Below are 13,188 nucleotides of genomic sequence, written 5' to 3'. Positions count from 1 at the left end.
GCAAGGAGAGAGGAGAAGAAGGGAGAGTAAAGAAAGAGGACACAGGAGAGAATGAGGGAGGCAGGAGAAATGGAAGGGGTAAAGAGGAAGAAAAAAGGCTGTCGGGGAGCGCGTTGATGACGCATGACGTGCCCTGGACCCGCCCCCAGCGTCCCGTGCGGGAGCGCGCACGGGCGCAGCGCCGGCGAAGGGGGCGGCACGGCGCGGGGGCGCGCGGTGACCGTTGGCGCTGAGGGGAGGAGGCAGGAGGAGCTGCCGCCGCCGCCGCCGCCGTCGCCGCCGCCGCCGCCGCTGCCGCCGCTGCCGCCGTTGCGCAGATCCGGGCTGGGGCTGTGGAGAGGGCGACGGGAGCTTGTGACCTTCCGGAGGAGGGAGCGAGGCCCAGGCCCGGGGGGGGGACACGGAGCAGCGCCGCCGCCATGAACAACTCGGGGGCCGATGAGATCGGGTAAGAGGCCCGGCGCAGGCCTCCCTCCCTCCCTCTCTCCCGCCCCGGCCCGGCAGAGCCCGGCCCTGAGGGAAGCCCGGAAACCCTGCCGGCCGCGGGCCCCCTCCAGCCCAAGCCCTAGCCCGGGCCCCCAGCGCGGGCCTGCTGCCGCAGCCCTCCTCAAGGTCATGGGGAGGGCTCGGGCAGCCCCCCCCCCCCGGGAGTCCGGCTGGGCAGGGGCAACCCCCCGGCAGCCGGCCGGATCCCCGCGGCCCGGGCCGTGGGGCGGCTCTCGTGCCCCTGCTCGGTTCCCTGGGCTTCGAGGATGGGAGGCTGAAGAGCCCGAGAGACCGGGTGCTTCCTGGGAGCGTATTTACCGGCCCCCCCCCCTCCCCGGCCTGGGACGGCCCTGGTTCCTCGGCGGGACCGGGAGGGGGGGTGCCGTCTTGCTTGCTCCGGGCGGGAGCTCCAGCCAATCTCCCCGCCCCCCATTCCCTGACCCGGCCCGGGCTTGGCCACCATTTGCCACCTTCCCTGCTGCTGCCTCCATTAACTTGGAGGAGGCGGCGAGCCCATTGGTTTATCCGGGGCGGGAGGGGAGGGAGGGTGGGGAGCGCGCCTGCACCTTGGGCTGGGCCACCATTTGCCAGGCGCCCCGGGGCCGCCTCTTAATTTGGGGTGCCGCCGAAGGTAAAGGGGGTTGTGAAGCTGCTTTCCTCGCACCTGCCTCCAGCCGGCCTTCGGGCACCAGTTGCCAGTCTTCGCGCATGCTGGGTCGGCCCCATTAATTTTGGGATGGGGGGGTGACATATCCCGGGTGGAGTAAGTTATGGTGCTGGTTTTTTTACCCCCTCCAACCCCCGACACAGTTTGGAGGTGGGGGCATGCCTTTTATTGTATTTGAAGATGGGGAGAGAGAGGAAGTTAAAGCCGGTTGTGAAGTTGATCTCTGGCTGTGGAGGTTGTTTTCCCCAACTTTGAGAGGAAAGCAAGCTGGGGAGTGGGGGGTGAGCACTGGTTTATTAATATGACTTTCCCTTGGGGTACCTTTGGCCACCATTTCCCAGCTTCCCTGGGGCTGCACCTCCTCTCCCCTCTAGTTTGGGGTGCCACCTTTGATTTGTCTGGGATGGGGACTGGGACAGGTGTGAGGATTAGGCAACTGGATTCCCTCTTTACTCCCATCGATGTTTTCATTTCTGTTTGCCTCCCTTCCTAGGGCTGTTCCGACTGAATTGGAGCTGGGCTCCCCCTTTTATTCCCGGGTTAGGTGAAAGTGTTAAGAAGCAGAGTTAGACCCCAGAGGAAATAGGGATTGCCACCTACTTGAGAGCCCCTTAAAATTTCATTGGTTTAGGATAGGAGGAGGTGGAAGATATGATGCCAGGAAGCCCACGTGGTAAGGCTGAAGCAACTAACCCTTAGCATGGGGAAGGCTTGAGGGGTTTCTCTGACTCAGTAACTACCAGAGAGTTGTTCTTTGAAACTTTGAGATATCTTGTGCCACACACCTTCCATTTCTTCCCCATACCTTTACTTTTTTAGAGCACTTTTATTTCTGTTATTTTTCTTGATGTTTGAATGTTGGTAACTTTACTTTCTTGAGTTAGGATTGGGGGGGACAGAGTGGGAGAAATGCCAAAATTTTTGTTTATAATTCTCCCTCTCCTCCTCCAGTTCTGAAAGATCTAGAGCTGTGTTGCCCAGATTCCTCCCAAAAGGAAAAAAAAACAAAACATGCTTTTGGGCTGAGATCAAGTTCAGAAAGTTTTTATTCAAAAATCTACACAAATTTACTAGTAAAAGAAAGTTTTGATCCTACCTTTATTCCATCTCTCACTAATATTAAATGAATTGAAAATAAGTTGTCCCAGTAGATGGAGAAAAATTAATTCTAAATCAGTATAGGTAGATTTAGTTTGCAAAGAAAAAGCTTTAAGGGTAACCAGTCTCCAACTTAACTAATTTTTGCATCATAAAGAGCTTTAAAAGAATTTGTATTTGGCATAGTGAAGCAGCCAGGTTTTCTCATTTCAGAAGAGGCCTTTTGAATTCCTCAAGGCCAAAGAGTTTGGAACTAGTTTTATTTGCTTAATATAGTAAGTAAATAAAAGAGGTTTGTTGTCACATGGTACATTTCGACTGATACACTGTTCTCTCCCACTACTGTAGTGAAAAAATCTTTTGACAGAAAACCTTTAGAGAACTGGGCTAGCCTTAGCATTATGAACTATTGTCAAAGCAGTTCACAGGCATTGGTTAAGTCTCCCAGTACCCCTGTGTGGTAAGTACAATCTAGAAATGCACCTTCCTGTGGTGTTTAATGTGGGTGAGTGAGAGAAGATGCTTCACAGGGCCACCTGCATGGTATGAAAAGTGTTTGTTTTAAAAGAAGTTCATGACCACATGAAACCTCTAACGCTATTTTGATGGGTAAAATAGTAACTCAGAAGTGAATTTTAGAAATTTCTCCATTGGGTCTTGGGTCTCCATGCTGTGGCACCCAGCACCACTGGCTAGATTACTTGAACTAAGGCCCCTTCATACCTCCTTTTGTTGAATGATTGTCTTTTTCTTTACATTTCCCATCAAGGCTTAACTTAATGCCTGGAGGCTTTTAGAAACCTGTCCACATCTTAGCCTGGTTTTTACAAGATCAATTTAAGGCCTTTGTGTTTCTTTCTCATAACTGACATAGTGATCTAATATTTTCAGAGCACTTTACATATATTACTACCTGAAGTATGTAGGTTCCTATCTGAAGTAGGAGCCATACATACTAATATTGATGGAGTATTGGTAGCAGGGTTAGACTTATCCATGGTTATCCATCTATGAAGTGACAGGTGAGATCTTACTGAGCTTTGAGTCATGCTATACTGCTTCTCATCTGAATAATAGAATTTTTGAACTAGAAGAGAATTTAGCTGCATTAGAGGAACAGCCTGTAGTTGGGTTGAAAAAAAAATCTGTACTTGGAATCAGGAGAGACTTGGGTTTGAATGCTGCTACATTTATTAGCTGGGTGACCATAGCCAAGTCATTTAACCTCTTTGAATCTGTTTCCCCATTTATAAAATGAGAAGCATAATATTCTTGTCTGTTGAACATGCTTAACAGAGTTGTCAGATTCGGATGAGAGAATCAAGGTAAAAATCCTCAACAGACTTGAAAGAGCTACAGTGGAAATGTTTATTACTCGTAGTAACAATTCCCTTCACTTTCTAGAGCCTTCTTTCCTCTGTCATTAAATGGAGATAGCTAGGTTTTGGATCACAGATTTTGGTGACAATCAAATGAGATGTTGCTATGTAAGCACTTGGAAACTCTAAAGGCCAACACCGATTAATGTGGGTGACTGCCCCTGTGATAATTAGGGATTATCTAATCTAGTCTCATTTTGTAGGTGATAAAATAGCCCAAGGGGTTTTCCACTCTTATTCCAGTGCAGTTTTCACACAATCACTGGATTTTTCAATAACAACTCATGTTTCTAGGGTACTCGAAGTTTTATAAAGTACTTTTTCCACCATCACTTCAAGTTGGACAGTACAAGTATTATCCCGTTTTAGGGATGGTACAGGGATTGAATATATGGTTTCACTGATATAGGGAACTCTTGGAGGAGTTTTTCTTAGAGGAAATATCCTCTATGAAAGCAGGTCAGTACCTTGTCTGCAGTTTAGAGACCCTTGGGTGAGTTGCCAAGAGGACTGAAAAGGGTACCTGTCCAAGTTCACACAGAGGTACCTGGACCACGGGTATTCCATTCTTCAAGGCTGGTGCTCACTACTGCAGCATAATGCCTCTCATCCCATTTTATAGATGAGGAAACTAAGAGGTTGTAAGTAAAACTTGTTTGTGATCACATAGCTAATTTCTTCCAGATTTCTTCCTTCCTTCCTTCCTTCCTTCCTTCCTTCCTTCCTTCCTTCCTTCCTTCCTTCCTTCCTTCCTTCCTTCCTTCCTTCCTTCCTTCCTTCCTTCCTTCCTTCCTTCCTTCCTTCCTTCCTTCCTTCCTTCCTTCCTTCCTTCCTTCCTTCCTTCCTTCCTTCCTTCCTTCCTTCCTTCCTTCCTTCCTTCCTTCCTTCCTTCCTTCCTTCCTTCCTTCCTTCCTTCCTTCCTTCCTTCCTCCTTCCTTCCTTCCTTCCTTCCTTCCTTCCTTCCTTCCTTCCTTCCTTCCTTCCTTCCTTCCTTCCTTCCTTCCTTCCTTCCTTTTTTTGCAGGGCAATGAGGGTTAAGTGACTTGCCCAGGGTCACACAGCTAGTAAGTGTTAAGTGTTCAAGGCTGGATTTGAACTTAGGTCCTCCTGAATCTAGGGCTGGTGCTTTATTCACTGTGCCACCTAGCTGTCCCCTTCTTCCAGATATCTCGAGTCAACATGACTTAGGTGATTTTTAAAACAGAGAGAGTTTTGGTATAATGCTTTTTCTTCAAAACAACTCTCTAAAGTTATGCATTTATTAAATTTCATTTATGGATGAGTAAACTGGAGCTCAGCAATATTAAATGACTTGGCCAAAGCCTTAGAGTAGTTGTAACAGAACTGAGATGAGAATAACTCAGGGCTTTTGATTTTCAGTCCTGAATTCTTTGCACTATACTGTGTTACCTTTGTGCCCCTTTTAAAATAGGCTAATGACTGTACTCTTGAAATTTCCTGTGAAGTCAGCTTGGTGAATTCTGAATGTGGGAGTATGTTTAATGTTGGGATCAAAGTCATGTATTTAACTTTTTCATGTTTAAACAGATAACCAGGTTTCGGAACTTAATTGGTTTTAGTTGTTCTTGATAACTTTCCCCTTTAATAAATTTGGTTCTCTTCATCTTATGAAGTCTACCTTGTAGTATTTGGAAGTAGAGAAAGTTAAACCTTCCATTTCCTCCGCCATTTATTTCCATTCTCTCCTTTCAGTGAATGAGAAGATTCATCAGTGTCTTTCTCCTCTTGAAAAATAACTCCACTGTGCGTACTGGCATGTTAGTGCTACTGACCAGATTAGTGGTGCTCCAGTTTTTCCTGAGTCCTGACTTTGGAGACCTGTGAGAATTAATAGGCATAGTTTAAAAACCACTACACTGGTTCTTCAAATAGAATTGGACAACTTTCCATCATCTGAATTTGCTTTGAAATATGATTTGTGTTCTTGGTTTTTTAATAATTTACTTACATAGTGCTTTGAAGATTCCAAAGTCAGTCCCCTTATAACAACTCTGTGAGGTAAGTATCCTGAATACTATTTGTTTGTTTAGTGGAAAGAGCACTTGGGAGTCAGGAGACCTGGGTGCCAGCCCCAGCTCTGGCAGTTGGCTAGCTGTGTGATGCTGAATAAATCGCTTCTGTGAGCCTCAGTTCCAAAATGGAGACAGGTTTGTTATGAGGAAAATGAGCTGCCTTTACTAATTTTAGTTTAGAGTAGTTAGAGAATTGAAGTTGATTGGAATCATTAATCAAATTCTGCTTTATGGGGTATATTGTTCAGAGCCTAAATATTGGGGCTTATTTGGGAAAAAAGTATAAGGAATCTTGGATTGCCACTGTTTTCATTGTCCTGAAGTTTCATGCACTTTACTGAATTTGCATCTTTTTACTGAGATTTCACATGTATCTGAAAGGTTGTGTTCCCTGCCCATTGGGGTTAAGGATTCCTTTTTTTTGGAAGATGTTCCAAAGATTGATATTAAATCTGCTTTATATCTTAATTATTTTTAGAAGAGATAAAAAGTTATTTAAATGTGTTAGAGACAAATGTTTCCGGGCATAGGTTCACCAATGAAATTACCCTTCTTTAGCTCCATCTTTAATTTGGAACAAACTAGGGGAGGAGTGGCTAGAATAAATACAGAGAAATACAATTATGACAGCCTTGTGTATGGGATTAGGAAGCAGAACATCTGAGTCCTGGTCTTGGCTCTGCCATTAAATATAACTATGTCATTTTAAACAAGTAGCTTTGGTTTCAGGGCCTCAGTTTCCTCTTTTGCAAAATAAAGGGGAGATTAGATTGGATGTGCTCAAAGGGCCTGCTCTGTTTTAGTCCTAAGATTTCAAAGATAATGTGTCACACACCCATTTTACAGATGAGGAAATTGAGGCTCAGTGAGGTTACATAGTTTGCTCAGGTCACATGGCTTAGCAAATGGAAGAACCTGGGCTTGGATCTGATCTTTTGACTTAAGGCCCAAAGGTTTTTACAGATAATGTCTTTGGCATGGTGGCTGGTGGACCATATTTTGGAGACTTCCTGCAGTGCCTTACTGATGAAAGACTAGAGAAAGATAGCTATTGAGATTTTATCAGGCCATTGAGTCACCTTGGATTGATAAATCTTAGGGAATTTGGAGGGAATTCAGAAGAGAGCAACCTGAAGAAATAAGGAAGTGGAAGGATTAATTGGAGAAAAATAAAAGCAGCATTTTTGTTAGTTTTCACTAAAAGACATAATTGAATAATGTGGTTAACTTGAAAATCTGGAAATTGGAATGGAAAGAGTACTGAACTAGAACATAAGAGTCTGAGAGTTTGTTTGCTACTTAAGTGTTGTTAGTTTTCCCTTTTGGGTTTCACTTTCTCCATATTTAAAATCAGAAAGGATTGGGGCAGCTAGATGGCGCAGTGGTTAAAGCACCGGCCCTGGATTCAGGAGTACCTGAGTTCAAATCTGGCCTCAGACACTTGACACTTACTAGCTGTGTGACCCTGGGCAAGTCACTTAACCCCCATTGCCTAAAAAAAAAAAAAATCAGAAAGGATTGTGTAATTTTAGACTTTGAAGTTCTTTGTAGTGGCCTTTTCACCTGTCTCTTTTTTTTTGCTGGGCAATGAGAGTTAAGTGACTCACCCAGGGTTACACAGCTATTAAGTGTCAAGTAGGGCCAGTGCTTTATATCCACTGTGCTACGTAGCTGCCCCCAACCTAAAGTTATTTTTAAAGAGATTTTCTTACCTGAAAAAGAAATGGCCCCATTACAGTTCTGGTATCATGTTTTGATACTTTTTGTGGGGGAAACTTCCCTTCGATCGATCAATAAGCATTTATTAAGCACTTATCATGTGCCAGACATTGTACTAGACACAGGATAAAAGTAGAATACCTTGCTGTGGTCCTGGTCCATTTTCAAATTCTTTGGTACTGTTTTGTTCCTTCCAGCTTTTTAGGACTTGTTCTTTGGTACTGATAAATTTGATGTTTGGTTGTCTAAAAAGGTGGGGAATAGCTGTGGGGTTTTTTTGTATGTGTGTTTTTGATTTTTTGGTGAGGCAATTGGGGTTAAGTGACTTGCCCAGGGTCACACAGCTAGTAAGTGTCAAGGGTCTGAGGCTGGATTTGAACTCAGGTCCTCCAGACTCCAGGGCCGGTGCTCTATCCACTGCGCCACCTAGCTGCCCCATAGCTGTGGGGTTTTGTTTGTTTGTTTGTTTGTTTTGGTGAGGCAGTTGGGGTTAAGTGACTTGCCCAGGGTCACACAGCTAGTAAGTGTTAAGTGTCTGAGGCCGGATTTGAACTCAGGTCCTCCTGACTCCAGTGCTGGTGCTCTATCCATTGAGCCACCTAGCTGCCCCCATAGCTGTGGTTTTAAAGTGTAATACTCAGATTTTGATAACTTAACAAGGTAGTTCTAAAAAAGCTTAAGGATCATGGACATGTTGACTGGGCCTTGGAATGTGTATTAGGTCCTTCCCATTGAATGATGGCAGCCTTTTTTACCTGTATAGTAACCCATTTATTCATCCTGCCTGGGATGAGAAATATTTAGTGGAATTTTAATTTTTTTTATTTTGGGATTTAATCATTGGGGTTCAGGCAGAAACTAGTTGACTGCTTCTCAGTGGATTCCTGCTTTAGGTTAGATTTGATCATCTCTAGTGGTTTTATGGAAAAGCATGAATTGTACTCGGATATGGGTTCTAATCTTGCTATCTCACTTTAGGGAACCTGCTTTCCCTTCTTGGTGCCTATTGTCCTCATCTGTAAAATGGCTTCCAGCTCTGAGATTTTATGAAATTGGATCCCTCCAACTCTGGGCTTCTATAAATTGGGAACATCATGTATTTATCATCAGAGTCAAGTGATAAACTTCAGGGGGTCAGACTTCACCATGTTTGATAAAATATGCTTTGTTGCATATTTACAGTCTGCCACCTCTGTCAAAGGGAGGCAGATAGCTTATTGATCTGGCTTCCACAGTCAAGATGGTTCCCAATTCTGATGTCAGTATTTTCCTTTACATTGTTATGTTCGTTGTGTGCATTGTTCAAATGCGTCTGCTTTCATTTCTATTGAGTAGAAATTTAGTCTTGCTGTTTTTCTGAATTCTTCATATTTGTAGTTTCTTAAAGCACAATAATACTCCATTGTATTCATATACCATGAACTCATTCAGCCATTCCCATTTGATAGGCACTCATGATCTTTGTTTCTTTCAAATTCAGGGGAAAGGGAAAATAGGAATAAGCATTTATATTGTGCCTTCTATGTGTTAGGCACTTGGCTCAACACTTTTTTCTCATAAAATATCTTATTTAATCCTCACAACAACCTTTCAGGGTTGCTGTTGAGGAAACAGAGATAAGTAACTTATGCAGAATCACATAGATAATGAATGTCTGAGACCAGTTTGAACTCAGGTCTTCCTGACTCCAGGCTCAGTGCACCACCAGCTGCCTACAGGGGATCTTTCCTTTTTTCTTTTGCCTCCTTGGGGACTGTATATGCCTCTTATGGTATTGCTGGGTGGAAGAGTATGCATATGTTAGAGATTTTTCTTTGATTGTTTCTCAGAATGGTTGGACCAATTCGAAATTCTGTTTGTTTCTGTTGTTCTAGAGTCCTTCTAATATTTGCCATTTCACAGTATTCCCTTGTGGGGTGGGGTGGCAATGAGGGTTAAGTGACTCGCCCAGGGTCACACAAGTAGGAAGTATCAAGTGTCTGAGGCCGGATTTGAGGTCCTTCTGAATCCAGGGCCGGTGCTTTATCCACTGCGCCACCTAGCTGTGCCCAGGACTCAGCCTTTTTCAAGGATCTCTCTTGGACTTAACATTTTTTGGAAGGGCTTTTCTTATACATTCTTTCATTTGCATCTCAAATCCCTATGTGGCTGGGCAGAAATTAATTGTCCCCATTTTCCAGAAGAGGAGCCTGCCTCAGAACTGAAGTGACTTGCTCTATCTGGTAACTCCCTCATGGGTGGTGGTCAGCATTTGAACCCAGGCCTTTCTGACTGGCCTAGATCCAAATTAGGCCCTCCCTCTATCTACTTCCTCCTGGTCTCTTAGTAGTTTGAATATTCAACTCATTATGAACAGAGTACTACACCAGGCTCTAGGGAGATAGGAAGATCATCACTAGGGCATTGCAGTGGTTATATCAGATCAGAAACAGTGACAGCCAGCTACTCATCAATTCAGTGGTTCTGTCATTACTAGAAAATAAGACAGCCAGGGATGTGCCTTAATGAGAGATATCCTTTTTCTTGCTTTTTATCCCATCGATCCCTGAAAATAGACCCTGCCAATGCAAATCTGTGATAATCTTATTCCAATTTCACATATCAGAAAAGGTAAGAATTTTAACTAATAGGTCTCTGCGTTTATGTAATGGAAAGTCCTTGAACTCAGAAAACCTGGCTAAGGCTAACAGCTAAGTCTGCCAATGACCTCATTGTCACTTTGGGAAGTCACCAGCTCAGTGTCCCAATCTGTAAAAGGGGTGTAATTCTTCTTCTACCACTTTACCCAGGTGGTTTGGCATATCAAGTAGCTAATGGATCTGAAAGTACTTCGGGTAGTAGAATACCATAATGGTTGTGTTGTGTGAAATAGCAGATGGAGTGCTGCTGAGCTGGCACTGTCTAGCGGGAGAGAATTCAGACCTCAGATTTGAACTCTGAGTGAACAGAAAGTTGCAGGGAATTGAGGAGGGCACATGCTCTTGGTGGTTTTTGTGATTCTTTTCTGTTGAAATCACTGATTTAGTTTTAGGCTTCAAAAGAGCCTCCTCAGGTGATAAGGAATGGCTTTCACCACTGATCTAGGCCAAATTTGGGGCTCAGTGTTAAAGATGAATGTTAATCCTCTAATCTATGTAGTCTAGTTTTTAGGTACCACTTGAAAACTTTCTGTCATTTGAAGTCATTGTTTTGAGAGGAATTAAACCTGTCACTACAAGGACAGTCTTTTATTAATGTAAAAGCAATTGTAATATAAAAACTCAATGAACTGATAACATTTAGTAGAATTTTTTTTGGTGATGCAGTTGGGGTTAAGTGACTTGCCCAGGGTCACACAGCTAGTAAGTGTTAAGTGTCTGAGGTTGGATTTGAACTCGGGTCCTCCTGAATCCAGGACCAGTGCTCTATCTACTGTGCCACCTAGCTGCCCCAGAATCTTTTAGTACTGAACATTTTGATTTGGCATGCAATCCGGAGTTCTACCTCTCAGTTCTAGAGATGGTTTTGTGGCTCTGGCAGACATATCAGTCATTAGCCTAGTGTAATGGAAAGCACTGGGTTTGAGTCCCTGCCTTGATATTTATTACCTGTGTGATCTCGGGTAAGTCACTTCTTTATTTTTGTTATTGTTTTTTGCTTTTTTTTGGTGAGGCAACTGGGGTTAAGTGACTTGCCCAGGGTCACGTAGCTAGTAAGTGTCAAATGTCTGAGGCCAGATTTGAAATCAGGTCCTCCTGACTCCAGGGCCGGTGCTCTATCCACTTTGTCACCTAGCTGTCCCAGGGTAAGTCACTTCTTGAGTTTTCTTGGCCTTGGTCTTCTTTCTCATATGTAAAATGAGATGGTTATCTGAATCTCTAAGGGTCCTTCTAATTCCTCCATTTTATACTGGGAGAATCTATGGAGAGTTAGAAATAGTTCCCCAGAGTATTGTTTTGTAGTACACCAAAGAGACAAGGGTAAACGGGATGGAAGAACACTGAACTTGAAGGCAGAAGATTTGGTGTTTTTGAGACTTCATTTCATCCCTTTCTGAGCACACTGAGATAATAAAACGGGGGCTAATAATGCTCCTCCTTCTGGGAACAGCAGTGAGAAAAGAGCTTTGTAAACTGTAAATACTGCATTATATGTAAGTTATTCTTTTTAGTAGGTCAGATGCCATTAGGACAATAACTGAAAGTCACAAGGTCACAAAATAAATTTTGATGACTTTAGAATGATCATATTTCATTATGTATAGAGTACCTTTTGAGACTTTGAACACAGGACCTACTCTCTAAAGAACCAAAACAAAATTAAATTCTGACTTTGCATTGGCACCTGCATTTTAAAATTGAAATAATGATGGTTGGAACATTAACTGGCCAAACTTGTTCTTCTAGTATGTAAGGATTATATTGCTTGTGGGGAGCACCTGCTCATTATTGAGTTACTGTTTTTGTTGGAGGTAATACTTGGTAGAAGTTGATATTTTTCAAAGTAAATTGAGGTGTTTATTTAATATGCTTTAAATATTTTGTTTCTGCAAAACATCTTTTTTTTGAAACTTTCTCCCTTGTAATTTCTGAATAAAGTAGACTAGGTTTTAAAGCTCCACATAGAGGATCCCATGATTATAATATAAATGGCTATTGCTTAAATGGTGTCACAGCAGTCTACTGTGGGGAGCTGGAAGACAAATGGATGCCCTTCCTCAAAATAGATGCCATCTTTTGGGTAATTGGTAAATGGGGAGAAAGCAAATGTTAGCTCAGCATTCTCTTTGGCCTAATTTAGAAATGGTACGGACAGGAGTTTGGTGATTTTTAAGTTAATGAGGTCTGAATTGGAGCACCATTATGGCTTTTTGTCCCATATGCTTTCTTCAGAAACCTTTGGCTTCACAATTGGAACGTGGAAGGAAGCCTTGTCATGTGAAATGCCCAGACATCCTTGTCACTTTCTCCCCCGTTGACTGTATTGCTAAACAATACTAGGCATCAGTATTAACAGCAGTAGAATTGTGTCTCTCACATGCCAGCTTTAAATACCTCTCCTTAGAGAGTGAGAAAATGTAAACTGCAGTAGAAAAGAGCACCTGAAAATTGTGCTATTCCACTCATTTTTGCAAAGGGATTTCTTTTAATTGCAGCCTGCCAGTTTATTAGGCCCTGTACAATAATAAGATTGAGTAGAGTTAATGGGGTCGACAGTTATCTTGCAAGTTCTTTAATCAGGTAAGATGTTAGTGAACTTCCACTTTAGCCAAATACCTGTTTATTAAAGTTTCTTTAATACTCTCCATCATTGGTGATGGAGCAGTGATGCTTAAAACTTTCCAAGTGTCTTTCATCTACAAATAGAGAAGTTATTATCATCATATAATTCTCATATGCTACCTCCCAGTATTCTCCACTGGTCCCATATTATCTATTGGATTGTCCTTACTTCAAAGGAAAAGAGTATATGGGGAGCGGCTAGGTGGCGCAGTGGATAAAGCACCAGCCCTGGAGTCAGGAGTACCTTAGTTCAAATCCGGCCTCAGACACTTAACACTTACTAGCTGTGTGACCCTGGGCAAGTCACTTAACCCCAATTGCCTCACTTAAAAAAAAAAAGAGTATATGGGACTTAAATTATTAGTTCAGATACTTAGTGAGCATCTGGCTGCTGTAGGTGTTGAAAAAGTTTCTGTAGGGAACCCTGATTAAGGTGGTGACATTATATACGCTGATAGTTTTTAAAGCACTGAAAAAAAACAAAACTTCAGTTCTAACAAGATCCTTATACAGGTCGGCAATACTGGTGACCCTCATTTTACAGA

The 13,188-nt window shown here is 43.1% G+C and overlaps 1 protein-coding gene across 6 annotated transcripts in view; it reads left to right on the top strand.

Annotated features, from left to right (window-relative positions):
- The first annotated feature begins 208 nt into the window (after nt 1-208).
- DAZAP1 (DAZ associated protein 1) overlaps nt 209-13,188 on the top strand; it is a 40,877-nt gene continuing 27,897 nt past the window's right edge. For 2 of the 6 annotated variants that reach the window (XM_043985095.1, XM_043985086.1), the window contains exon 1: nt 209-448. In XM_043985095.1, coding sequence (XP_043841030.1) covers nt 420-448 — 29 coding nt within the window. In that variant the 5' untranslated portion in view covers nt 209-419. The remainder of the gene's footprint in view (nt 449-13,188) is intronic. The other 4 variants (XM_043985078.1, XM_043985068.1, XM_043985059.1 and 1 more) reach the window with 2 other exon arrangements.

This window comes from Dromiciops gliroides, chromosome 1 (genome assembly GCF_019393635.1).
Source record: "Dromiciops gliroides isolate mDroGli1 chromosome 1, mDroGli1.pri, whole genome shotgun sequence".
NCBI classification, from domain to species: Eukaryota; Metazoa; Chordata; class Mammalia; order Microbiotheria; family Microbiotheriidae; genus Dromiciops; species Dromiciops gliroides.
This window is presented reverse-complemented; position numbering and strand designations above follow the sequence as displayed.